Source organism: Corythoichthys intestinalis, chromosome 19 (assembly GCF_030265065.1).
Source record: "Corythoichthys intestinalis isolate RoL2023-P3 chromosome 19, ASM3026506v1, whole genome shotgun sequence".
NCBI classification, from domain to species: Eukaryota; Metazoa; Chordata; class Actinopteri; order Syngnathiformes; family Syngnathidae; genus Corythoichthys; species Corythoichthys intestinalis.
Genome location: NC_080413.1, coordinates 4,640,946 through 4,668,280, shown reverse-complemented (window position 1 = coordinate 4,668,280; position 27,335 = coordinate 4,640,946). Strand labels below are relative to the sequence as shown.

At 39.4% G+C, this 27,335-nt stretch overlaps 1 protein-coding gene across 1 annotated transcript; it reads right to left on the bottom strand.

Moving 5' to 3' along the window:
• Window positions 1-396: 396 nt before the first annotated feature.
• Window positions 397-19,320, bottom strand: prkg3 (protein kinase cGMP-dependent 3). Its single transcript, XM_057823273.1, has 21 exons — window positions 19,233-19,320; window positions 17,571-17,633; window positions 17,385-17,511; window positions 12,589-12,755; window positions 12,419-12,532; window positions 12,249-12,354; window positions 11,818-11,881; window positions 10,617-10,694; window positions 10,446-10,534; window positions 7,938-8,003; window positions 7,821-7,868; window positions 7,703-7,744; window positions 7,506-7,617; window positions 7,301-7,437; window positions 5,264-5,353; window positions 5,049-5,190; window positions 4,815-4,978; window positions 1,064-1,180; window positions 924-986; window positions 568-643; window positions 397-500 (listed from the first exon to the last, which is right to left on the bottom strand). The coding sequence occupies exons 1-21, from the start codon at window positions 19,318-19,320 to the stop codon at window positions 414-416; spliced, it is 2,040 nt and encodes a 679-aa protein (XP_057679256.1). The 3' UTR covers window positions 397-413.
• Between the last annotated feature and the right edge of the window lie 8,015 nt (window positions 19,321-27,335).

Genomic DNA, 27,335 nt, shown 5'->3' with positions numbered 1-27,335 from the left:
AGCAGGGTCATGGTTTCATCTGATTTAGAATTCAGCCCATTGAGGGGGATAGATTCAGAAGAGAACTTTTTGAAACTAAAAAAGGCTCACACGTATCTCCCTGGTGCAGCAACAAAAGCCTGCAGTACACTGGGCTGGCTTGATGAAATAAATAAAATGATCCGCAAAATCAGCTGAATTCGCAATCGTTCTGCCGCTTCTTTTGTTTCCTCCCTGCTCCTGCTTTATTGACAAAATATTTTTCGTTATCGTCATCATTGACGAAAACAACACGGAATTTAAAATGATTTTCTTTAAAAAAAAAAAAAAAAAAAAAAAGTCTTTAGAGTTAAAGATCAATTTAGAGTCAAAATATTTCAAGAACACCAATTGAAATTCATTTTTATTATTCAAATCGCCATCACTGTTCCAGTTTAAAAGTCCCGATCCCAACCAGAGAACTCCTCTTCCGCTTTTGTTTGGTCCTGAGGGAAGCGCTCGAAATTGATGTAGGATGGGCCCTAAAAGTCGGAAACGGGAAAAAAAATGAACACTGGAAGCGGCAAAAATAAGACTCTGTGGACACACCTTACGTATGAGACGGACAGTGGGCGCGTCCAGCTGAGCCATGCGTAGTTTGTGCCAGTTCATGTTACTGAACCACCTGTTGTGCAAAATTTGATTTTTAACATCCTTTACCATCGATATCTTACAAAACTTACCTTATGTTGGTCTTAACAGGGAGCAATTGGATTCAGCCATGTTAAATTAGTTATGTCATATACACTGTTACCACTAGAAGGCAGTGTATCAACCCAAATCAATAAAGCTAAATGCAAACACTTTCAAAACAAGCTATTACAAGGCTACACTAATTAAACAAATACTCGAAGCAGCAAAATTTGATTCGAGGCTTTTTTCAAATCGATTAATCGTGCGCTTACCTGTGATGTCGTACATCTTTAATGCCATTTTTGGTGTTTCCTAACCTCTGACCAGGCCGCGGTCTGCAATATAACAGCAAAATCAACCAATTATTTCTAATTTATGCTATTTCGCTGCAACTTTGAAGATACTGGCTCACCTGCACAGCTTACTGATGATGGATTTGGCCGCCTCGCTTAAATACGGAGGATAGTTGAGAACCCCGTCCAGGATTTTGGCGTAAATTTTTTGAGGTTCCGAGCTTGAAAAAGGCGGGCTTGATTGTTCCAGTTGATGAAATAAGAGAAGGGCGAGAAAAAAGTTGGATGAAAAAGTGACAAGTGCCCTTTTTTGCTGCCATCGGCAGGGGTTCGATAATCCATTTGAACTGGAAGGGATGACAGCAGTGTTGCCAGATTGGAATATATTTGAATATTTGAGATTTTGCGGGTTGATAAAATTTGAGCTATTTTTGACAAAATTTGGCAGTTTTTGGTTAATTTTAACATGTTAACTTGTATGTCTAACACCGTGACATGCAGTTTTGTTAATAAACTAGAAACTGCAATTTCGGGAGAAATTGGTCTTTGTCAGGTGGAGATACAGATCTTAGACCCAGCCTAGGTTGGTTTGGAGACAATTCAGGGACAATATCAGGTCACTTCCTGTCTATTGGGGGACATTTATGGGGCCTGGGATAATAATATCAGGTCATTTGGGAACAGTTAGGGGGCGTGGCCTGATCATATCAGGTCATTTGGGAACAGTTAGGGGGCGTGGCCTGATCATATCAGGTCATTTGGGAACATTTAGGGGGCGTGGCCTGATCATATAAGGTCATTTAGGAATATTTGGGGGCGTGGCCTGATCATATCAGGTCATTTGGGGGCGTGTCCTATTGATATCTGGTTATTTGCTGTTGATTTGGGGACATTGTTTTTTTTTGCCATTTAAAATGAATGGGAAAAATTTGGACGTTCATAGCCGTCAATGGCATCCAAGTACATTGGCATTTCTCGAATGGACAAACATGCCCGTCAATGGCATTAAACAGAAGAAATGCCATTGGAAATGAATGGAAAATTTAGACGTCCATGGCCCTCAATGGCAGCACCCTCTATAAGCGTCAATGGAAGCGGGGAAGTTTGGGGGACACTTCCTATTGATATCTGGTAATTTTCTGTTGATTTGGGGAAATTTTGTTTTTTCCCCATTGAAAATGAATGGGAAAAATTTTAGACGTCCATGGCTGTCAATGGCATCGACTTACATAGGCGTCAATGGAAAGCAAGTACATTGGCATCAATACAATGGAGAAACATGCCCGTCATTGGCATTAAACAAAGTAAATGCCATGAGAAATGAATGGGAAATTGGGACGTCCATGGCCGTCAATGGCAGCACCCCCTATAAGCATCAATGGAATCGGGGATGTTTGGGGGACACGTCTTATTGATATCTGGTCATTTTTTGTTAATTTGGGGAAATTTTGTTTTTTCCCCATTGAAAATGAATGGGAAAATTTTTGGACATCCATGGCCGTCAGTGGCATCGACATTCATATAGTCAATTGAATCCAAGTACATTGGCATCAATAGATTCGACATGCATGGCCGTCAATGGGCATCAATGTTCCAAAAAAAAAAAAATTCCAGTGGAAGTGACCGTGACATGCAGTTTTGTTAATAAACTAGCATTTTTACGCCTCACAAGGCATAAGCTGTGAACTGCATGTCATTTCTGATTTGTTGCTACAAATTTCCAAAAGTTCCAGCATCATCACCTCGTCAAGAGTCAAGAATCTGCATTGGAAAAGGTGTCAAGAGTCAAGAATCTGCATTGGACAACTTGATGATGCTGGAACTTTTGTTTGGTGCTGTTCCAGTGAGATTTACAAAGATGACTGCCTGAAGAAGACGTCAAAATTCCCTCAGTCCTTGATGATATGCGGTTGCATGTCAGGCAAAGGCACTAGGGAGGTGGCTGTGGTTAAATCTTCAATAAATGCACAAGTATACATTAGAATTTTAGACAGCTTTCTTATCCCTTCAATTGAAAATATGTTTGTCATTTTCCAAGATGACAATGCATCATGCCACAGAGCTGAAACTGTTAAAGCATTCCTTGGAGAAAGACTCATCCAGTCGATGTAAAATGAACATTTACTGACCACCACGATGTTTTTTATTCATTTCGTTTAGTGTTTCTGAATGCTAAAGAGTTGCACTTTTGAACTAATTCATTATTTTTTTCAAGCTTTTTAGCTGAGTTTGTTCTAAATGATCAAATGTCTGAGTGAGGGCTCATCCGAGACTGGTATTCCATACTTTTTGCGAGGGGTTGTACTTATATTTTTGATATATTTTGCATTATATTCAAACAAGTTTCACAAACCTGACACGCCTCTACAACATTGTGTGGACATCGGGGACAGTGCCTCTGGATTGGCAGCCCGGGGTGGTGGTCCCCTTTGTGTGTGTTCCAATTATAGAGGGATCACACTCCTCAGCCTCCCCGGTAAAGTCTATTCAGGGGTGCTGGAGAGGAGGGTCCGTCAGGAAGTCGAATCTCGGAATAAGGATGAGAAGTGTGGTTTTCATCCCGGCCGTGGAACAGTGGACCAGCTCTACACCCTTGGCAGGATCCTTGAGGGGGCATGGGAGTTCGCTCAACCAGTCAACATGTGTTTTGTGCATTTGGAGAAGGCGTTCAACCGTGTGCCTGGGGTAGTCCTGTGGAGGGTGCTCCGGGAGTACGGGGTACCGAGCCCCTTGGTAAGGGCTGTTCGGTCCCTGTACGACCGGTGTCAGAGTCCGGTCCGCATTGCCAGCAGTAAGTCGAATTCGTTCCCAGTGAGGATTGGACTCCGCCAAGGCTGCCCTTTGCCACTGATTCTGTTCATAATTTTTATGGACAGAATTTCTAGGCGCAGCCGAAGCGTTGAGGGTGTCCGGTTTGGTGGCCTCAGCATTGCATCTCTGCTTTTTGCAGATGATGTGGTGCTGTTGGCCTCATCAAGCCGTGACCTCCAACTCTCACTGGGGCGGTTCGCAGCCGAGTGTGAAGCGGTTGGGATGAAGAACAGCACCTTCAAATCCGAGACCATGGTCCTCAGCCGGAAAAGGGTGGTATGCCCTCTCCGGGTCGGGGATGAGATCCTGCCCCAAGTGGAGGAGTTGGGGTCTTGTTCACGAGTGAGGGTAGGAAGGAGCGGGACATTGACAGGTGGATCGGTGCAGCGTCTGCAGTGATGCGGACTCTGCACCGGTCCTTTTGGCGAAGCTCTAGATTTACTGGTCGATCTATGTCCCTACCTTCACCTATGGTCACGAGCTGTGGGTCGTGACCGAAAGAACAAGATCCCGGATACAAGCGGCCGAAATGAGTTTCCTCCGCAGGGTGTCCGGGCTCTCCCTTAGAGATAGGGTGAGAAGCCCGGTCATCCAGGAGGGGCTTGGTGTCGAGCCGCTACTCATCCGCGTCGAGAGGAGCCAGTTGAGGTGGCTCGGGCATCTGGTTCGGATGCCTCCTGGACACCTCCCTAGAGAGGTGTTCCGGGGATGTCCCACCGGCAGGAGGCCCCGGGGACGACCCAGGACACGCTGGAGAGACTATGTCGCTCGGTTGGCCTGGGAACGCCTTGGAATCCCGCCGGAGGAGCTGGCTGAAGTGGCTGGGGAGAGGGAAGTCTGGGCTTCCCTGCTAAAGCTGCTGCCCCCGCGACCTGACCCCGGACTAAGCAGAAGATAATTGATGGACGGATGGAAGTTTCACAAACATAACACAAACAAAAAAAAAAAACAGACATACAAAACCAAATACCTTCTATAGGATTCACCAACTGGCGGAGGTATAAATACTTGCTGACACTGAGCAAAACAATTATTTAAAAAAGAGTTTGTTCACTTCACCTTCCCACCAGAAGTTCGTAGATGAGAATTCCAAGCGACCAGAAATCGACAGCAAAATCGTGCCCTTGATTCTTGATAATCTCGGGCGCCATATATTCAGGCGTTCCGACAAACGAGTACGTCTTCTCGCCGCGTACCAACTCTCGGGCAAAACCAAAATCCACCTACATGGGATAAAAAAAACATCAATATAACAGAATACCGATCACACGTTCTTACTGTTAATAAACCGACCAGTTTGACATAACCGCGCACGTCCAACATGAGGTTCTCGGGCTTAAGATCTCTGTACATGATGCTCTTCTTATGAAGATACGCGTACGCCTCCACCACGCACGCCGTGCAGAAAACGGCGATCTGCTCGTCGAAGCGTCCTCTGACCACAAAATGCATATTTTTTCCTGCTCTGGCACTAACATTTGAATCGTTTCGTGTGCGCGTTTCCTCACACTTCTTTGAGTTTGGTCCAAATCTCGCCGCCGCCACAGAATTCCATCACCATGTAGATGTAACGGGTGTCTTTGAAGGCACCGTGAAGCCTGGAAAGGACAAAAAAAATGTGGATTTATGAGCGAGTGTCGTTGACATTGATGTTTTGAACTGGGATCGATTGCTGCCAGCTCTCCTGCCCACATGCATCGGACATCTATCACCGTCATTTGCAGATAATTAGCTAACAAACCTGAACAAATGAAAACTGACAATTTAAAGCCTTAATATGCCCGAAAACTAAACAAAATTGATACAAACATGCGGCTTAGCGTAAATTTCGCTAATTTTGCAGCTCAACTGTGCCCCCTTTAATATTTCAAAAATGCTTCTCCTTTTAGGTTTTTCTGCATAGAACGATGAAAATTGAGGAGTCGATACTTTGTGCAAAACTGCACCAAAACGTCTCTTGGACCCATCCGCCAAAAACAACAGGAAGACGGGTATTTTGGATTGGATGTGAAAAATTTTGGGTGATTTACGGGTGCACATTTGAGACACTGGCGCCTAAAGGAGTTAGTCTGATCCTCTTCAGAATTGGTGAGACTGTTAATGAGACATATGAGAGCTAAAGTTATCAAAATGGTGAATTTTCATTCACAGGCCTGACCTGGGCGGGGTGCCGAAGTCGGCCTTTGTTTTTGGCAACACGCCAAATTCAGTAAATGGATAATAACTCCCTGATCCAAGTTTGTCTTTTTCTTATCTGGCTCGTATGACAGTTATCCCAGCCTGAACATGACTGCATGGAAAAATTACCAATTAGGACTGGCGCCCCCTGCTGGCAACAGGAAATGCCCTTTTTTATTTTTTATTTACAAGCTCCTCCTCCACGGAAAAAAAATCAATTCACTTCAAACCTTGATCAGGGGAGCCTTGAGACATGTGTTCAGGTGCCTGATGAAAAATATTGAGATTTTTTTGAAGCGGAGTGGTCAAAACCAGAATGTGAAAACGACCGTCGCCATTTTGTCCAACCACAAATTTTGAACAGTCCTAACATGGCACCCGTACAACAGATCTGCGCCAAACTTCCCGTGCTAGATGAGAGTCGTACCCTGAAAGGTTTCGTAGGGGTCATTTGCATCAACCCTACAGCGCCCACTAGTGGCAAAAGAAGGTCACTCATTTTACTCATACATGTCCAGTTCCTTTCAAGTTGGTCAGTGTACTTATAAAAACCATTTATCATACTACCTTTTAAGGCCCATGTCCACATGTCTCTTGCCATGACGACCCTTTGTTCGCCATTAAAAGGAAGCAGATTTCTTAAGGGACATGGGTAGCTTATAGAGTCACGAAATTTAGCACACTTGGTCGAATTGGCCCAGGAATAATTTTGGTTTTGAATAAGGGCGAGGCGGCACAGCTCAGTAGCGACTCATTTTTTGTAGGACCCTCTTCAATAGGGGTTTTTTCACCTGGGATTTTGAATGTTTTTCTCATTTCAGGATATAGAAAAACATCTCTTTTAGCCATGCCCACAACACAAAAGAGGTTCTACACAAAAAAAGTTTCAAGCACATGTTAGTTTTTCATAAGATGATGAGAGGGGAACGATCTGCCACCACCCTGAGCGTCGTATCGTCTGACTTGCACCAAAATGCGAGGGCCCATTTAGTAAAAGTGGCATTCGGTTCGTTATGTTTTAGTCTCTCAAAACACATTTTTTGCTCGTTTTTGTCTCGTTATCATCATGAAAAGTGCTTATTGATGAAACATTTTTGTTATCGTCATCAGTGACGAAATCAACACTGACAGCATGTGACCTAAAATCAAAATATCATATATTGTAGCATGATTTCCTGAACCATGTATCGATAATTGTTGGATCACCATATCGTGAGCCTTGTATCATAAATCGTATTGTATCGTGAGATACCTAGATGTTCCCACCCCTAATATTGACTTACTCACCGTCACATTTGTGCACTCACGGCCAACAACGAGGCGCTCTAAAGTGATCACCCCAAAATCCCTATATAAACCGTGTTTACCTGACAATAAAGTCACACTGGATGGCTTTAAGAATTTTCTTCTCAAACAACATGTGCTCCTCTTGTCTCTTGGCCACAATGTGCTTCTTACAGACCCGCTTCATGGCGTAATACTTGCCATGGTTCAACGTGGTCATCTGCAAAAACACACATTTGAACGCCGCAAACGACAACACAGAGTGTCCGTCAGAAATGTCTACGGCACCAGTTGAACTCGTCCGAAGCCTCCAACTCCGAGGGTGACGGGGTCCCCTTGGTAGCGCCCTTCCTGGTACAACACCGGTACCAGGTCCTTAAATCTTAGAGTGGAACTGGGACTAGCATATAGCATATTAATAACAACATATTAGCATGTTAAACAGAATATTTCACACCAATTAACGCTTCTCATGAAGTTCTCACCTGGCTTTTTCTGGCGCTCGCGCCTCTTGAAGCATCTTGGAGCTGATATAAAATTTAAAAAAAACATTAAATTTGCCTATCAACTAGATAGACAATAATAAATGGAGTTGGCGCGTACTCATCAAAAAGCTCCAAGTGCTCAATGGGGATCGTCTCCTCGAATACTCTTGAATTATAAAAATATCGTCACGATCATTAAAGCGAACATCTGACGCATTTTCCGGCCTGGACTTACTCTTTATCAATTGAGAAGCATGTGACAGGGCCATCCGCTGTGCAGGTGGCTGTTCTCAGTACCTCACTGCAGTTCACAAAAAGGTCATATATTCAACTGTTGGATTATTTAGTGATGGGAAATGTGTTGGAGGAAGTCACAGTACAGGCAGATTAGCGCACGCTCTGTTTCCATGACAATGTTAAAGCGCTTGTAATATTCTGGCTGTGTCAACAGTAAGATACAACAAACGGCAATAATTGCACTCATTTTTGACAGAAGGGACAATGATGAGATGCAGTAATTGTGCTTGGGATGTAGATTTCACGAGCTGAAAAATGATGAAGTGTTGTTTGGAAAAAAACAAAAAAACGATGGTTTTAGTTATATATTTTTAAAAATAACTCGTTCATACTTTAGTAGGCAAATGATTCTTTGGTAATTCATGATGACTCAAAAATGAATACAGGGATTGTCTTCAAACTTGCTGGATATGTTTGTGATATGAAATGGAAGATGTGATTACATTTTGGGGTTATAAGGTCGCAGGTCAAAGGTCACAGAAGTCAGAAATTGTAATGACTCGAGAACGAATAAAGTGATTATTATCAGATTGGCAGGATGTTTGCAATATGAAACAGAAGAGGTGATTACATTTTGGGGTAATTAGGTCACAGGTCAAAGGTCACAAAATTCAGAAAAGGAATTTCGTGGTGGCTTGAGAACAAATAAAGGGATTGTTGTCAGATTTGCAGATGTTTTTAATATTAAACAGAAGAGGGGATTACATTTTGGGGCTCTGAGATCACAGTTCAAAGGTCACAAAAGTCAGAAAAGGAATTTTGTGATGATTCGAAATTTAAAGAGATTGTTATCAGATTTGCAGGATATGTTTTAATATGAAAATGAAGAGGTGCTCACATTTTGGGCTAATGAGGTCACAGGTCAAAGGTCACAGAAGTCAGAAAAGGAAGTTTGTGATGACTTGAGAACAAAGGGATTATTATCATTTTTAATATGAAACAGAAGAGGTGATTGCATTTTGGGGGGATGAAGTCACAGGTCACAGGTCACAAAAGTCAGAAAAAGGAATTTTGTGATTACTTGAGAACAAATAAAGGCATTCTTATCAGATTTGCAGGATGTTTTGAATATAAGAAGAGGTGATTGCATTTCGGGGTAATGAGTTCACAGGTCAAAGGTCGCAGTTGTCAGGAAAGGAATTTTGTGATGACTTGAGAACAAATAAAGGCATTATTGTCCGATTTGCAGGATATATTTTAATATGAAACAGAAGAGGTGCTTTAATTTTGGGGTAATGAGGTCATAGGTCAAAGGTCACAAAATTCAGAAAAGGAATTTCGTGGTGGCTTGAGAACAAATAAAGAGATTATTATCAGATTTGCAGGATATGTTTTAATATGAAAGTGAAGAGGTGATCACATTATGGGGGAATGACATCACAGGTCAAAGGTCACAGAAGTCAGAAAAGGAAGTTTGTGATGACTTGAGAACAAAGGGATTATTATCGTTTTTAATATGAAACAGAAGAGGTGATTACATTTTGGGGTGATGAAGTCACAGGTCAAAGGTCACAAAGTCAAAAAGGAATTTTGTGATGACTTGAGAACAAATAAAGGCATTCTTATCAGATTTGCAGGATGTTTTGAATATAAGACAGAAGAGGTGATTGCATTTTGGGGTAATGAGGTCACAGGTCAAAGGTCGCAGTTGACAGGAAAGGAATTTTGTGATGACTTGAGAACAAATAAAGGCAGTATTGCCCGATTTGCAGGATATATTTTAATATGAAACAGAAGAGGTGCTTTAATTTTGGGGTAATGAGGTCATAGGTCAAAGTTCACAGTAGTCAGGAAGGGAATTTTGTGATGACTCGAGAACAATTGAAGGGATTATTATCAGATTTGCAGGATGTTTTTAATATTAAACAGAACGGGGGGGTATATTTTGGGGTACTGAGGTCAAAGGTCACAGTCGTCAGAAAAGGAATTCTGTGACGACTCGAGAATGAATAAAGGGATTACTATCAGATTTGCAGGATATATTTGTAATATGAAACGGTAGAGGTGATTACATTTTGGGGTAATGAGGTCAAAGGTCAGCTCATTTTCAGTGCAGCATCATCTAGTTAGATTTTTAAAAATAAATAAATACAATTATATATACAGTATATTTTAAAAGTGGATAAACCACAGTCTGTTTCTGTTTCAAGTCTATAGTCTAATATTAATTTCAGTGTATTTAACTCACTGCCTGGCAGGTGTTCACTTCATTAGACTGGGCGGACGGTCTGTGAATGCTCATCTTTCTGTGCTATTGACGGCACTAGACGTCCAATCCATTTTAACAGGGAGGTCTTGCCTCAATCATTCGTTAAATAAGTGCCCTATAAAGGGTTAACGAACAGCCTCTTGCGAGCTGTTGACAGCTACTGATGCATGTGTTGAAAAAGAGAGAGAAAGCGTGCCCACAAATGTCCTCGGGCGTGTGAGGCGTCGCCATGGTTACCGTATGAGGGCCTGTTCCCCGAAATGCTCGCCCTTGCCCATACGTCGAATAGGCTTCTGAAGCCCATTTACGTTCTTTGTCACCAACACCTGAAGGGCGCCAGAAAGCAAAAAACATGTAAGCAAACTCTATGTATAGTGCGTACTGTACATTATGTCAGCACAACAATACCTCTCCTTTAAGGATAATGTAGAAGGTGTTTGCTTCGGCTCCTTCACGGACGATGACGTCTTTGTTTTGGTATTTGACCTGCGCAAAAAGATGACAACACAAGTTTAGCTAACATATTTGGGGGCTAGTCAAAATGGACTGCTATAAAAAGGGGGTGCATTACATACACTGTGATGAATTGATGTTTTTAAAAAGCACAGGTTTGCATTTTACTTATATACATTTCTTTTTGTGAAAGGCAACAAGGAAATATTATTTGAGATACGCGTGATTTGGGGCTATGAGCACGGAATGAAGAACACTCGTATGTTAAAGAAATAGTGCAAATTTTTAAACAATGCTTACATGTTCACATGAATAAATATTGTAGTAAAAATAATAGGAAGTGGAAAAATTATATTAATAAAAAAATATACACATTACTATTATTACTGTAATTTTAATAAAAATAACTGGAAAATTAATGCAAATATCTTGATCAAATAATTGATCATGTCGACAAAATATACGTACAGTATGTTAAAATAGAAATGTTTTTAAAAATAGAGAAACCGAATGTTAAACTATAAAAATACAAATACATTTAATTTCTGAATATTAATAAAAACTATAAATATTATTAAACTAGAGAAGCACTCAGAGAAAGCAGAGTTCTGCCTAAGCAACCAAATTCAAAGCATCGACATATTTAATAGAGTATGAAACAAGTTATCTGGAAATTACTTTTCTGACCTCTTTGACCTTTGACCTAATTACCCCAAAATATAATCACATTTTTATTTCACAATACAAACATATCCAGCATGTTTGATAACAATCCCTTAAACGTTCTTGATTTATGGTGAAATTCCTTTTCCGATATCAGTGACCTTTGACCTCATGACCCAAAATTTAATCACCTCTTTGGTTACCTACTACTACCATGTACTGCAAGTTTGATAACAATCCCTTTTTCATTCTTGATTTATGGTGAAATTCATTTTCTGACCTATGTGACCTTTGACCTCATGACCCAAAAATGGAATTTCACCGAAAAAATGACCGAAAACATAACAATAATTTTTAAAATCATGTTAATGCATATGAATATATCTTTCAAAAATTTTTAAATGTACCTAAATTTGGATTTCATTGGCTAACCAATTGCAACACATGCGAAATTTGTCATATGCCTTAAGTATTAAAGAGAAAAATGACGCACCTCCTCCATGGAGTCAATAATTTTGGACAACTGGACATCATTTAGGTCCTTCAAAGTCCGAGACCTTTGAAAAGAACGACAAAAATTCAAACTGTTACTTTTATCAAACACACTTTCACAAAATCAGGCATTAGGCCTTAGCGTAGGTACGTTAGCATTGTGACAATATAACACAAACGTGGTATATAATGATACACTGTAGCCCAAAAAGCTATCAAATATGCTAAATGGACGGTACTTAAATAGTTATAAGATATGTGGCCCGTAAATGCCCCAAAAGGACAATGAAGTGACGGAGAATTGACAGGAAATGACGTGAAATGCCTCAAAATCAACACATTCCATGGCATTGACTGCCACTGACAGCCATAGACGTCCAGTCCGTTTGAAGTGGGAGGGGTGGCAGCTAGCTTAGCTTAAACTTAGCGTACGTCTTCAAAAATCCAAGAAGCTGCTCTCGTTTCTTCTTGGACTTGTTGGTGATGATGGTCCTGTACGTTTGCCTCTCCATACACCAAAGCCGCACCTCCGTCTTAGCTAAAACACAAAAAGTAGAGATCTATCCCACGTTTTTCTCCTTCAAAACCAAACCGACACTAACCTTTCACCGTAGCTGTTCGCTTGCAGTTGTACAAAATAGCCAACTCGCCAAAGACGTCGCCGCTAGCCAGGGTTCGGAGGTCGCGACCGGCTTGCGTGACGAGAAGCTCGCCGGCTAGAAGACATTTAGAGATGTTCAAAATGTTTCCAAAATGTTTCGGACGGGCTTACCTGCCACGATGTACATGCTGTCCCCTTCCGAGCCTTCTTTGATGACCTCGCCGCCGTGGCTAATGTGAAGCGTCTCCAGGAGGTCTACCATCATGGCAATTTGCTCATCATCAAGGCGGCTAAGAAAGTCGTTCTTCTGGATTGATTTCACAATCAGGCTGGTCTCGCTGGGAGGGGAGAAGTACGTGGATATTAACGCCATTGATGCTGATAGACGTCACTTGATAGCACCATAGAGCAAATGAACCACCATGAAGCTTTTGACTGCAAAGCTTCATTGTTTCAAGAAGCTTCATTTGGCCATCACTTCTCAATGTAATCTCTCACTTCCCTTGGGAGAGACAGACAACCTCTGCTGACATCTGCTGTCAACACTGTTGTCGTACAACATGCCTCCCAGCATGCATTACAGCACTACAGATGTTAATAACATTTAAACTTCATGTTCTGTGCTAATTCTTTATTTAGTAGGTGTTCCAGTTGTTACATTAACTAGGACTACAACTAGTCTAGACTGTTCCTCCCTGCCTCATATGTTCCACTAATTAGCAAATGGCTAATACAACCCCTAGCAAAAAGTATGAAATCACCAGTCTCGGACGAGCACTCACTCAGACATTTTATCATGTAGAACATACTAAGATAAAAAGCTTGAACTCTTTAGCATTCAGAAACACTAAAAACAAATGAATCAAAAACTTTGTGGCGGTCAGTAAATGTTACTTTCATAGAGCAAGTGCAGGGAAATATATATGGAATCACTCCATTCTGTGGAAAAAAATATGGAATCATGAGAAACAAACAAAGAAATAACAGTCAAAAAACATCTATATTATTTAGTAACACCACCTCTGGCTTTTATGACAGCTTGCAGTCTCTGAGGCATGGACTTGATGAGTATTCTTCATCAATTTGGTGCCAACTAGTGCTGCAACGATTAATCGATTAACTCGAGTATTCAATTAGAAAAAAATATTTGAATTAAATTTTATTGCTTCGAATATTCGTTTAATTAAAGTGGCGTTGTAATGGTTTATTTTGAAAGGGTTTGAATTTTAGTTTTATTGATTAGGCTGGAGATACTGCCCTCTGGTCTGCCTCATTTCACATGGCTGAATCCAACTGCTCCCTATTAAGAACAACATAAGGTAAGTTTTTGTTTAAGCTAATGTTTTTTAATGCATTCATAATTTCGTTTATCGATATATTTAGCTTTTTTGTGGGAATATATGTTTGCATCTTTTATTAAGAGCATTGTAAAAAAAAAAAAAAAAAAATTTTAAAAAATTTACCATTTTATAGCATTTAAGCTAGCGGACTTTTGCTATGCAAGTTAGCCAGTTGCTCTTTTGTTGTACATAGATCCTTTAACTTTTTTTTTTTTTTTTTAAATACCGCTTGAGGCTCAGCTCAGCTATTTTGATTTTTCAAGTTCCTTATCCGATTACTCGATTATTCGAACTAACTAGTTCATCGATTAATCGACTACCGTAATTTTCGGACTATAAGCCGCTACTTTCTTCCCCTCATTTTGAATCCTGCGGCTTATAGTCCAGTGCATCTTATTTGTTGATTTATTTGGGTTAATAGGTAACACTTTCATTAGACTGCCATAAGACTGTCATAATTATGACATGATTATGACACTATCATGGCCATTAATGAATGGTTAAGACGGATGTCATTAAGTATCATCTGGCAAATTATGTCACCAACACTCCATTTATGTCCAGCTCGGATCTTTTGCATCTATTCAAAAGTGAGATAATCTGCCGGATGACACAAAATGACATTTGTCATGATGTCATTAATGCTCATGGCAGTGTCATGTCATAATTATGATGGTTTATTGACAGTTTTATGGTGCCACTGTCAAATAGTTTTACCAAATACCAGAGGTTGCAATTTATGAAACAACTGGAAGAGTAACTGAAGAAATATTTAGCACAGAACATGTATTTTGATTGTCATTTATATTTGTAGCGCTACAATGCATGCTAGGAGGCACGTTGGACGACAACAGTGTTGACAGCAGGTGGCAGCAGAGGTTGACTGTCTCCCCCAAGGTAGCAGTGATGGCCAAATGAAGCAATGAAGCTTTGCAGCCAATTGGTTCCAAGCTTTATGGTGGCTCATTTGGTCCTATCACAGTCTTATGATGCCACAGTCAAATAAAGTGTTACCGGCTAATATATTTTGGTGTAAATATCACATAATAAAGTGAGGACAGCTGCGGCTTATTGTCCAGTGCGGCTTATCTATGAACAAATGCTGTTTTCGTGTCAAATTTGGTGGGTGGCGCCTTATAGTCAGGTGCGCCTTATAGTCCAGAAATTATGGTACTAAAATAATCGATAGCTGCAGCCCTCGTGCCAACTCTCTTTGATTGCAGTTGCCAGATCATCCTTGCAGGTCGGACCTTGCTGTGGACCATTTTTTTCAATTTCCACCATAGGTTTTCAATAGGGTTGAGATCTGGGCTATTTGCAGGCCACGACATTGACAGGATGATTCTTTCTCCAAGGAATGCTTAAACAGTTTTAGCTCTATGGCATGATGGATTGTCATCTTGGAAAATGACAAACACATTTTCAATTGAAGGGATTATTCAACTCAATTTTATTTGTAAAGCCCTATTTCACAACAGGTTTGTCTCAGAGGGCTTTACAGAATAATTTTCACAGTCAGATACAGTAGATGAATGAGATGAGTCCATGTCCTGGGCATCCCCCATCCTTAGACCCTCCATGGCGGCAAGGAAAAACTCATACAGCCCATGGGCAAAAAGAGAAACCTTGGGAAGAACCACAATCAGTAGAGATCCACTCCCAGGACGGACAGGCTATAGATGAACCAGGATAAGAAAGCTGTCTAAAATTTCAATGTAAACTTGTGCATTTATTTAAGATTTAACCACAGCCATCTCCCCGGTGCCTTTGCCTGACATGCAGCCCCATATCACCAAGGACTGAGGGAATTTTGATGTTTTCTTCAGGCAGTCATCTTTGTAAATATCACTGGAACAGCACCAAACAAACGTTCCAGCATTGTCACCTTGTCCAATGCAGATTCTTGACTCTTGACAAGATTCTTGACATTTCACTAATCCTACTTTCCTATTTGAGTGTGTCTAATTTCACCTAGTAATGCTTGAGTCCCATCTAACATGTGATAGTCCGGCATGGGAATGGAGATGCTGCGTGAGTGCCACCCCAGGGCCCCGGCCCTTTCCCAGACAATCCGGGGGGGGGACAGCGCACCCCATCCCTCCTCCCGCAGCCTAGCAAGGGGGCCATCGCTACCCCCCCAGGGACCCAGGGTGGCCCACCTGCGCCCCCATCAACCATCCTTCAGGGATGGGAAGAGGGGATGCAACCAACCCCCACGCCCACCCAGCCCACGAGCCGCAGCCCCCCAGCCGGCGCGGTACATCGCGGGACAACCAACGGCCCACCAACCCCACGGCAGGGCCCCCTGCCGGAGACGGCATCCAGCCGACCCCCCGGAATCCAGACAGCGACGCAGGGCGGATACCCAGGCAGAGACTAGAGAGGAAGGCAGAAGCAGGAGCGTGCCCAGGAGCCGCCGTGGGGCGACGCGAGATCGGAGCCCCGACCTCCCCCAAATCCCGCGGTCGGCAGCCCAGGCAGAGAGGAAGCCACACCCCGGGAGCCAACCCATAGAGAACAAGTGTGGGACCCACCTACCACCCTATCACTGTGGCTGCCAGGTCCCCGACTGGCAGCCATTACTTAGCACCATGATGGGATTGTGTGGGGAAGGTAGTGCAGTGGATGCAATAAAATAGGACAGCTCGGCTTGGGCCAGTGGGACCGCTGCATGGAGGTTCTACTTGGCTGACTTGGTTTGTTAAAAAAAATGTTCTGAAAAAAAGCGTAGTGTGAAAAAAAAAAAATCATGGGATTTTTCCCCTCAATGCCATTTGGTGCCCTTGCCAATAGATGGTGGTCTGGGCAAACGCCTCGCTCACCTATGCCTAAGGCTGGCCCTGCTCTCAATGGTAGCGGATTAGTGGATTCAACTTTAGTAGGAGTTGCAGTAAAAGTGATCTTCCACCAGATGGCAGAAAAACACAGTTGCATTTTTATTTCTTTACAAACAGGCTTTTTATCAGAATTTCACTTTTTCTTTCTATTTATTTACTTTTGTCGTTGTGTTTATTTATTTGATATTTTATAGTGTTATTGTATTCTATTCTTACATTTATAATATAATAAAAGTTGGGAAACATTTGGTCATTTTGTTGTTGTCATTTTTTTAACAGAATTTTAATAACACATACTTGTACATTTTAATTGGAGAATTTCCACTTATTACATTTTTTTTTAAAATATTGATAGTTTTCTTTTATGACTTATTTTTAATATGCTGTATTTTTTATTGTTTATTTCATTTTTTTCTTTGGTAATATTGTTAAAGTTCCTTATTTTTATTCACTCCTGTATTTAAAATATTCATATTTTTAGTTTTTTTGTTGTTGTTGTTGTTGTTTATTTTGCAATTTTTCACTGAATTTTAATAATGAATTGTACATTTTAATTGGAAAGTTTCCATTTATTATATATTTCTAAACATTAATATTTTTCTTTTATCAATAGTATTTTGTATTGTGTATTTAATTAATTCAGTAATTTATTTACTTTGTATTCACTCAAGTGTTTCAAGTATTCAAAATATTATTAGTTAGTTTGTTCATTAATTAATTTGTTCAATCATTCATAAATCTTTTAATTAGCGACTTTTTGGTCGGTATTGAAGGCAGATTTGAGGCTGACCTGCTGGTTTTCTTGACTCTGGACGTGCTGATGTCCAACGTTTCCGGAATGGGTTCCGACGCGATGACGGCCGCTCGACTCTTCCTGAACTCGGTGTCATTCTGGGTGCCGCTCGGTGGCGGAAATTCTGAAACAGTCGGGGAAGAATTACTCCTGGTTTTGTTGCCCGTTACCAAGGCATCTTACCGAGGTCGTGGTATTGACTATGCAGCTCCTGGAGAAGTTTCTCTTTCTCCTGCAGACGTTGCTCTACAAGGACACGTAATGGAATTCAAAACATCCAAATACATCTATTCAATCTACATCTATTTGAATTTTTTTAATGAAAAGGTTATAACATCAAAACAGATAAAATACAGAAATTTTAAATTGTATTGACTTTGCCTTAGTGAAAAATTATGGGGGTTGTGGGAGAGATAAAAAGTGAAAATACAGAACTTTAAAATTTTACTATTGAAGAAATACAAACATACAATAAAATTATAAAATAGTAATAGTTTTTTTCCCCTAATAACTAAAAAAAAAAAGATGCCAGGATAAAACATTTAAAAAATAATAAGTGTTATATATTTAAATGCAAAAACTGAAAATTAGAAAAAATAACAATAATAATAAAAATTGAAAAGGAATGATCTATACAAATATAACACCATTTACCATTTAATAAATAAATAAATTAAAATGCTATCATAAAATTAAAAAAAAACATATGTGTACAAAATAATATATTAAAAAAATATTCAAATTTTCAATTATAAAATAGTTAAAGTTAAAAAGCATTTTATTTATTTATTTATTTAATTATTAAAAACAAAAAGATGCCAGGATAAAGCATTTAAAATAATATTAACAATAATAATAATAATAATAATAATAAGTGTTTCATATTTAAATTCAAAAACTGAAATTTAGAACAAAAAATTGAAAATGAATATTTTTTTAATAAATAGATTAAAATGCAATCATAAATTTAAAATAAAAAACAAATATTGAATAATATTTTTTTTTTAATCTTTAAAACTTTTAATTATGAAATAGTGGGAGTTAAAAATCATTTAAATTTTTTTTAATGATTTTAAAAAAGACGCCAAGATAAAACATTCACAAAAAAAAAATATATATATATATATATATATATATATATGTTTAATCCTTGAATTCAAAAACTAAAAATTAGAAAAAAATAACAATTGAAAAGGATTTTTTAATAGACAAATTAAAATGCAATCATAAATTTAGAATATTTTTTAAAAATATTTGAATAAGATTTTTTCTTAAATATTTAAAATTTTAATAATAAAATGGTGAAAGATAAAAATCATTTTAATTTTTTAAAAATCATTTTAAAAAAGATGCCAGGATAAAACATTAAAAAAAAAAAAAAAAAAAAAAAAAAGAATAATAAGTGTTTAATCTTTAAAAGCAAAAACTGAAAATTAGAAAAAACAAAAAACTTGAAAATTAATGTTTTTTTGTTTTTTTTAAATAAATAAATCAAAATCCAATCACACACTTAAAAAATATTTCATAAAATAATAGCTATTACAAAAAATATTCAAAATTTTAATGATAAAATAGTAAAAGTTACAAACCATTTTGTTTATTTATTTTTTCATGAAAAAAATGATGCCAGGATAAAACATTTTTCAAAATAATAAGTGTTTCATATTTAAATGTAAAAACTGAAAATTAGAAGGAAAAAAACTGCAAAGGAATGTTTTTATTTTTTTATAATTCAACAAAAATGCAATCATAAATTTTTAAAAATTATATTAAAGATTTAAATTTTTAAATACAGATAAAATATAAGGAAAATTTTTATTCAAATAGAAATGTTTTCCACTTCACCCAAGTCTTTATTTTGCCTCTGCAGCTCTTGGTTGATGAGACATTGCTTCTCCAGCTGCTGCCTCAGCTCCTCCAATTGCTTCTCCATCCCCGCACGCTAAAAGTCCAAGAGCAGAAACACAAATTCAAAGACAATCAGCTGCCCGACATCCCTCCGCTCTGCCGGCGGCGCTCGGCGAGAGCCCGCCTCAATAATTCAAACCCTAACCACCGCCGGTCTGTGGGGTGCATCGTTGGCGCTGTCTTCTAATGAGCTGTTTGTTTGCTCAGACTTACTGTTTGTGCAACAACAACTCCCTTGTGCCAGCACAGAAAAAAAACCTTCATTTATCCCTTGAATTGTATCTCTTTTGCATTCTTACAACTATTAAAAATGCAATTTTGCATGGGGATGCTTGCTCTTCTGGCCCTTATATCTCCCGTGGGTCATTCCTGTTCATTTTAGAGCATTTACGGGTCACTTCCTGTTGACCCTTACTCACTGGCGTGACACCCCACCCCCGACTTGTCAGGCGTGGGGCCACACGGTTGCTAACCGTCATATGCTATTGTTTAGCCTCAACTGGATTCATTATCTTATTACGTCCTTCACACAGAAACAAAAATGTTGTCTAATCCATCTGCAGGCGGCCGGGAGATTGATTTTTCATTGATTGATGATTTTACGACACTGTGCGGGTGTACGCATGTCTTCATGGGAACCAAAACGTTGCCCTGCCAAGCTGCCCTGAAATCCCGGAGTCGTCTCTTCTTTTTGACATTGACGTTTTACGGGTACTATTTAATGAAGCTGCCAGATAAGGACCTGCGAAGCATCCATTTCTCAAACTAGAGACTCTTAGGCTACGTTCATACTACAGGTCTTAATGCACAAATCCGATTTTTTGTCATATCTGTATTTTTTGGCATGCCCGTTCAGACTGTCTTTGACCATTGAGACCATTCAAGTATTACGCATGCGCACTAATTTGCAGTCCGACACACGCTGAGCAAGACGACCCGCATGCGCAGAAGCATCAAAACAAATGACCACACATGTTGGCTGTCATTCCAGGGATTATCATATTTTTCTTGTTAAAAAGAGGATACAAATAACAGACATTAATAATCCACGTTTAGTTTTATTTTCAAAGTTTATATGGACTGATAGAACGCATACACGCACACACATAAGCCTTGACGTGTGTGCGTGAAATGACGTGGGTGCGTCAGTTTGCCCCGACTCGGCAATGTGTTCAATAATGAAATATTGCTCATTCGGCGCACAGAATTAAAATCGAAAATTGACAGGGTTATCCTTTTCTTCATTTTATTTTTTTATGACTGTGGTCAAGCCCGCTTCGTGCTTAAAAGCAGAGTTCAAGCTAGGAGCTAATGCCTGCATCGCTGCCGTCCTTCGTGCCTCTTGCTGTTTGCTGACGTAATTAGTGCATGAATTCCGATTCCGGAGAATGGACAGTACAGACCGCCGCGACAGTCTGGAAAAATGTGGCCCAGATCGGATTTGAACCACATACGAAAGTGACCCAGATCGGATTTGAAATGGTCCAGTTCTATGCGACTTGTCACGTTCAGACCGTCAAGTTAATGCCTCACTCGAGTCGGAAAAACACGAAAAAATCGGATTCGTGCATTAAGACCTGTAGTATGAACGTAGCCTTATGTACTTGTCTTCTTGCTCGGTTGTGCAGCGGGGCCTCCCGCTTCTCTTTCTACTCTGGTTAGATCTTGTTTGTGCTGCTCTCTGAAGGGAGTGGTATACAGCGTTATAGGAAATCTTCAATTTCTTGGCAATTTCTCTTATGGAATAGCCTTCATTTCTAAGAACAGACTGTCGAGTTTCACGTTAAAGTTGTCTATTTCTTGCCATTTTGAGAGTTTAATCAAACCCACAAAGGTGATGCTCCAGATACCCACTGGCTCAAAGGAAGATCAGTTTTATAGCTTCTCTAACCACCTAAATTGTTTTGAGCTTTGCCAACATAATTACACAAGGTTTTCTAATCATCTATTATCCTTCTAAGGCAACTAGCAAGCAAAATCTACCATTAGAACACTGGAGTGGTGTTTGCTGTAAATGGGCCTCTTTACAAAACATTAAACATTAAAACCGGACGTTTTTAGCTAGAATAGTTATTTACCACATTAATAACGTACAGTGTGGCAAATAAGTATTTAGTCAACCACTAATTGTGCAAGTTCTCCTACTTGAAAAGATTAGAGAGGCCTGTAATTTTCAACAGGGGTAAACCCAAATCATGAGAGACAGAATGTGGGGGGAAAAAATCACATTGTTTGATTTTTAAAGAATTTATTTCCAAATTAGAGTGAAAAATAAGTATTTGGTCACCTACAAACAAGCAAGATTTCTGGATGTCAAAGAGGTTTAACTTCTTCTAACGAGGCTCCACTCGTTACCTGTATTAATGGCACCTCTTTTTTTTTTAACTCATTATCAGTAAAAAAGACACCTGTCCATAACCTCAGTCAGTCACACTCCAAACTCCACTATGGCCAAGACCAAAGAGCTGTCGAAGGACACCAGAGACAAAATTGTAGACCTGCGCCAGGCTGGGAAGACTGAATCCGCAAAAGGTAAGGTAAGGTAAGGTTATTAGAAAATGGAAGACATACAAGACCACTGATAATCTCTGCAAGATTTCACCCCGTGGCGTCAAAATGATAACAAGAACGGTGAGCAAAAATCCCAGAACCACACGGGGGGACCTAGTGAATGACCTACAGACAGCTGGGACCACAATAACAAAGGCTACTATCAGTAACACAATGCGCCGCCAGGGACTCAAATCCTGCACTGCCAGACGTGTCCCCCTGCTGAAGAAAGTATACGTCCAGGCCCGTCTGTGGTTTGCTAGAGAGCATTTAGACGATCCAGAAGAGGACTGGGAGAATGTGTTATGGTCAGATGAAACCAACATCGAACTTTTTGGTGTTTGGAGGAGAAAGAATACTGAATTGCATCCGAAGAACACCATACCCACTGTGAAGCATTGGGGTGGAAACATCATGGTTTGGGGCTGTTTTTCTGCAAAGGGACCAGGACGACTGATCTTTGTAAAGGAAAAAAATGAATGGGGCCGTGTATTTTGAGTGAAAATCTCCTTCCATCCGCAAGGGCATTGAAGATGAGACGTGGCTGGGTCTTTCAGCCTGACAATGATCCCAAACACACAGCCAAGGCAACAAAGGAGTGGCTTCGTAAGAAGCATTTCAAGGCCTAGCCAGTCTCCAGATTTCAACCCCGTAGAAAATCTGTGGAGGGAGTTGAAAGTCCGTGTTGCCCAACGACATTCCCAAAATATCACTGCTCTAGAGGAGATCTGCATGGAAGAATGGGCCAAAATACCAGCAACAGTGTGTGAAAAGCATGTGAAGAATTACAGAAAACGTTTGGCCTCCGTTATTGCCAACAAAGGGTACATAACAATGTATTGAGATGAACTTTTGGTATTGACCAAATACTTATTTTCCACCATGATTTGCAAATAAATTCTTTAAAAATCAAACAATGTGATTTTCTGTTGGTTTTTTTTCACATTCTGTCTCTCGTGGTTGAGGTTTACCTATGTTGACAATAACAGGCCTCTCTAATATTTTCAAGTGGGAGAACTTGCACAATTAGTGGTTGACTAAATACTTATTTGCCCCACTGTATAGAGTGTTTTTCTGATTAGTTTAATGTTATTTCCATTGAAAAAAACTGCTTTTCTTTCCAAAAGGAGGACATTTCTAAGTGACCCCAAACTTTTGAACGGTAGTGTTAAAAAATAAATTCATGTATTTATTCAAAGATGTATTTATATATTTCATTCTGTCCCATTTGGTCCTCCATATGTTACTGCAGTGTCATTTCAAGTAGCCAATTCTTGTCGTTTCTGTGAAGTACATTTTGGCAGCCAATGGGGGCCCCTTTAATGGCCAGAGCCCCAAGCAACTGCCTGGCCTGCTTGTCTAGCCCCACCTCTGATTTTTGTTCACTTCCTCTTCAATTTAGGGTGTTTACAGGTCACTTTCTGTTCTATTTCGGGTATTTATAGGTCATTTCTGTTGACTTTCTCGCTCTGTAATTTGTGACATGCGCAACGACAACAACGTTCATGTTTCAGGCGGAATTTTGGTCACGTTTGACTTTGAAATCACACGCTTGGAAGTCAAGATTGGAAGTCGAGCTGACGTCCGGGCTGTTTTATGACACGCACACGCATTTAAACACTCACACGTGGCTGCACGTCACTTAAAAATGGATTTAGTTCCGTGTTGAAAATAGCTTTATATGTATTTTATCGCCTCACAGAGAGGGATGACTGAAATTAATGAATGAAATTGATAGGTTTGAAAACAAGAATATATACATATAAACATTCAGTTGTATGTTCTTATAGTATTTAGTGCTTTTTTTGCATTTTTGTGCGATGTAAAAAATATATATTTTCAATATATTTTTTTGTCAATTAAGATGAATCTTTTTTTATTGTACTGTATTTGATTTTTGGTTGTTATAATCATTAATTTTTAATTATTTTTGTAAGCTATAAATGCAGTGAGTATAATTGACATATTTAAAAACAAAAAAAAACAAAAAAAAAACTTTTCAAAAATTGAAGTATTTTTTTTAATGTAAGTATTTTTTTTTTTTTTTTTTTTAATCATTGGATTTAATTTGGAAAAAAAAAGGAAAAAAATTTACTTTTCAAAAAATATATACAGTACTTTGATAAAAGAAATTCTAAAATATTTCATTTAAAAAATGTTTCAAAACAAAGAAATTCTTAAAAATATACTGATTTGATTTGAATACATATATAACACATATTTAAATTTATTCAATAAAATTTTATTTTTTTTGTTGCTCCTTTTTTATTAAATAGCTTTTCATCAATGAAATTAAATGTAATAATTATTTCTCCCTCATATTATCTCGTAACTACAAAAAACCTTTTAAAACAGACATTTAAAAACAAATTTAAAAAAATCAAAAATCATTAAAAAAAAAAAAATTAATAAATAAAACAAAATACATTCCTGAAATTACAACCTAAAAATACCAAGACTAAACCACATTTTTATTTTAAGTAGAGAAATTCAAAAAGTGCACATTTAACTAAACGTGCAGTAGGAAGAAAGTTTCAAGGAACTACTGAAAACATTTCCAGAAGGAAGCAAGCATCCACTCACCCGCTGACTGCAAGGTGAGCTCAGGAGACCGGACGAGACCCCCACGTTACCCGCATCGACGCCACCAAAAAACACCCAAACTCAAATTTAGCCTCCTTTTCTTAAGCAATCCTCCCTTTCTGCTGCCTGTCTGTCTGTCAATCTCAGCAGCTAGGCTGGCACTGAATCATTTACAGTCACCTGAAGCTCCTCCTACTTTCCAGGTGGGGGCAACAGCTATTTTTAAATCATTCAGCGTTACACGTCCAATTTGTTTAAAGCAGGAGGGATGGCAGCGAATGAACGAACGTTCATTCGCTGCCATCCCTCCCGCTTTAAACGGATTGGACGTCTACCGCCGCCACTACCGCTAATTGAGTTTTTTTTCCCAAAAAGTTTGCGCGTGTTTTCCAACGCATCTTAATGAGGTTAAAGGGTTAGCGTTGTGACAGAGGGCGTGGGCCTTTTTACGGCCGCTTCAGAGTTAATTATTGATTGGTCGCCGAGGTTAATCAGCGACACCGCTGACCCTCAAGCGCAGATGAAACAGTAAGGGTGATAAGACAATAGCTTTATTATGCGTATTGTTGGGAGAAAAAGAAAAAACTCATTTTACTGTTGTTTTTTTCATGCATTTGTGTAATCAAATGTAGGGCTGCAGCTATAACCACGGCTCGCTAAGATTGCACTTTCCAAAGAACATTAAACGCGAATACAAAATAAAATTCTCGAGTGTTTCTTGAAACTGTGCAGAATTGCACTTTCATTTCAGGCTTCAAACATAAAGATATGAAATGTAATTTTTTTGTCAAGAATCAACAACAAGTGGGACACAAACGTGAAGTGGAACCAAATTTATTGGATAATTTAAACTTTTTTAACAAATAAAAAACTGAAAAGCGGGGCGTGCAATATTATTCGGCCCCCTTGCGTTAATACTTTGGAGCGCCACCTTTTGCTCCAATTACAGCTGCAAGTCGCTTGGGGTATGTTTCTATCAGTTTTGCACATCGAGAGACTGACATTCTTGCCCATTCTTCCTTGCAAAACAGCTCGAGCTCAGTGAGGTTGGATGGAGAATGTTTGTGAACAGCAGTCTTCAGCTCTTTCCACAAATTCTCGATTGGATTCAGGTCTGGACTTTGACTTGGCCATTCTAACACCTGGATACGTTTATTTTTGAACCATTCCATTGTAGATTTGGCTTTATGTTTTGGATCATTGTCCTGTTGGAAGATAAATCTCCGTCCCAGTCTCAGGTCTTGTGCAGATACCAACAGGTTTTCTTCCAGAATGTTCCTGTATTTGGCTGCATCCATCTTCCCGTCAATTTTAACCATCTTCCCTGTCCCTGCTGAAGAAAAGCAGGCCCAAACCATGATGCTGCCACCACCATGTTTGACAGTGGGGATGGTGTGTTCAGGGTGATGAGCTGTGTTGCTTTTACACCGAACATATCGTTTTGCATTGTGGCCAAAAAGTTCAATTTTGGTTTCATCTGACCAGAGCACCTTCTTCCACATGTTTGGTGTGTCTCCCAGGTGGCTTGTGGCAAACTTTAAACGAGACTTTTTATGGATATCTTTGAGAAATGCCTTTCTTCTTGCCACTCTTCCATAAAGGCCAGATTTGTGCAGTGTACGACTGATTGTTGTCCTATGGACAGACTCTCCCACCTCAGCTGTAGATCTCTGCAGTTCATCCAGAGTGATCATGGGCCTCTTGGCTGCGTCTCTGATCAGTTTTCTCCTTGTTTGAGAAGAAAGTTTGGAAGGACGGCCGGGTCTTGGTAGATTTGCAGTGGTCTGATACTCCTTCCATTTCAATATGATGGCATGCACAGTGCTCCTTGAGATGTTTAAAGCTTGGGAAATCTTTTTGTATTCAAATCCGGCTTTAAACTTCTCCACAACAGTATCTCGGACCTGCCTGGTGTGTTCCTTGGTTTTCATAATGCTCTCTGCACTTTAAACAGAACCCTGAGACTATCACAGAGCAGGTGCATTTATACGGAGACTTGATTACACACAGGTGGATTCTATTTATCATCATCGGTCATTTAGGACAACATTGGATCATTCAGAGATCCTCACTGAACTTCTGGAGTGAGTTTGCTGCACTGAAAGTAAAGGGGCCGAATAATATTGCACGCCCCACTTTTCAGTTTTTTATTTGTTAAAAAAGTTTAAATTATCCAATAAATGTTGTTCCACTTCACGATTGTGTCCCACTTGTTGTTGATTCTTGACAAAAAAAATAAATTTCATATCTTTATGTTTGAAGCCTGAAATGTGGCGAAAGGTTGCAAGATTCAAGGGGGCCGAATACTTTTGCAAGGCACTGTACATATATGCAGGCATGAAAATAGGTTAGGGGTTAAAAAGATGAGTAGGGTGTGGAGGAAATATGTTCCGGCGTTCTGCCAAAATGTCCTCCGTCGGCAAAATGTCCTACATGAGGCGAATTTGAAAATTTAAATTTTTCACATAAGGCTCATTATTCAAGTTAGCGGGGGTTTAATTAGTTGAAGGAGTTGATTTCAACCACCATTGATTCGCGCTAGCTTAGCCACTTTAAAATTCCCCTTTAAAATAAAGACCATTGAATATGGCCATTAAAATCTTGTCTATAAAAGTTTTAGAGCAATAAAACAACAAAAATGAATGAAATGAACAAGAATCGTTGAAAGTATTTCATAATGGGTCCAAATTATTTTTCGAACAGATCATGTGACTATAGCACCTTAGAGACAACCGTTTGCTTTGCTTAGCCAAAACTACAGCTGAGGAGGCGAGATGGTTATTTAGAATTTCTTTATACCTAAGCTTTCAAAACCTTCAACAACAACTTAGCTTGAACCGAGGATTGAGCACGAGCAGTATCAAAAAGTCCTGGCTGTCTTGTTACCAGTTGTGCTTGAATTGGATG

Excerpts from the sequence above, each read along its gene's own strand:
- prkg3 (XM_057823273.1), bottom strand. The coding sequence starts at position 19,320 with ATGGAGAAGCAATTGGAGGAGCTGAGGCAGCAGCTGGAGAAGCAATGT. Across the intron at positions 12,355-12,418 it reads GCGAACAGCTACGGTGAAAG|CTAAGACGGAGGTGCGGCTT; the intron begins GTTAGTGTCGGT and ends TTTGTGTTTTAG. Across the intron at positions 987-1,063 it reads ATCATCAGTAAGCTGTGCAG|ACCGCGGCCTGGTCAGAGGT; the intron begins GTGAGCCAGTAT and ends GTTATATTGCAG.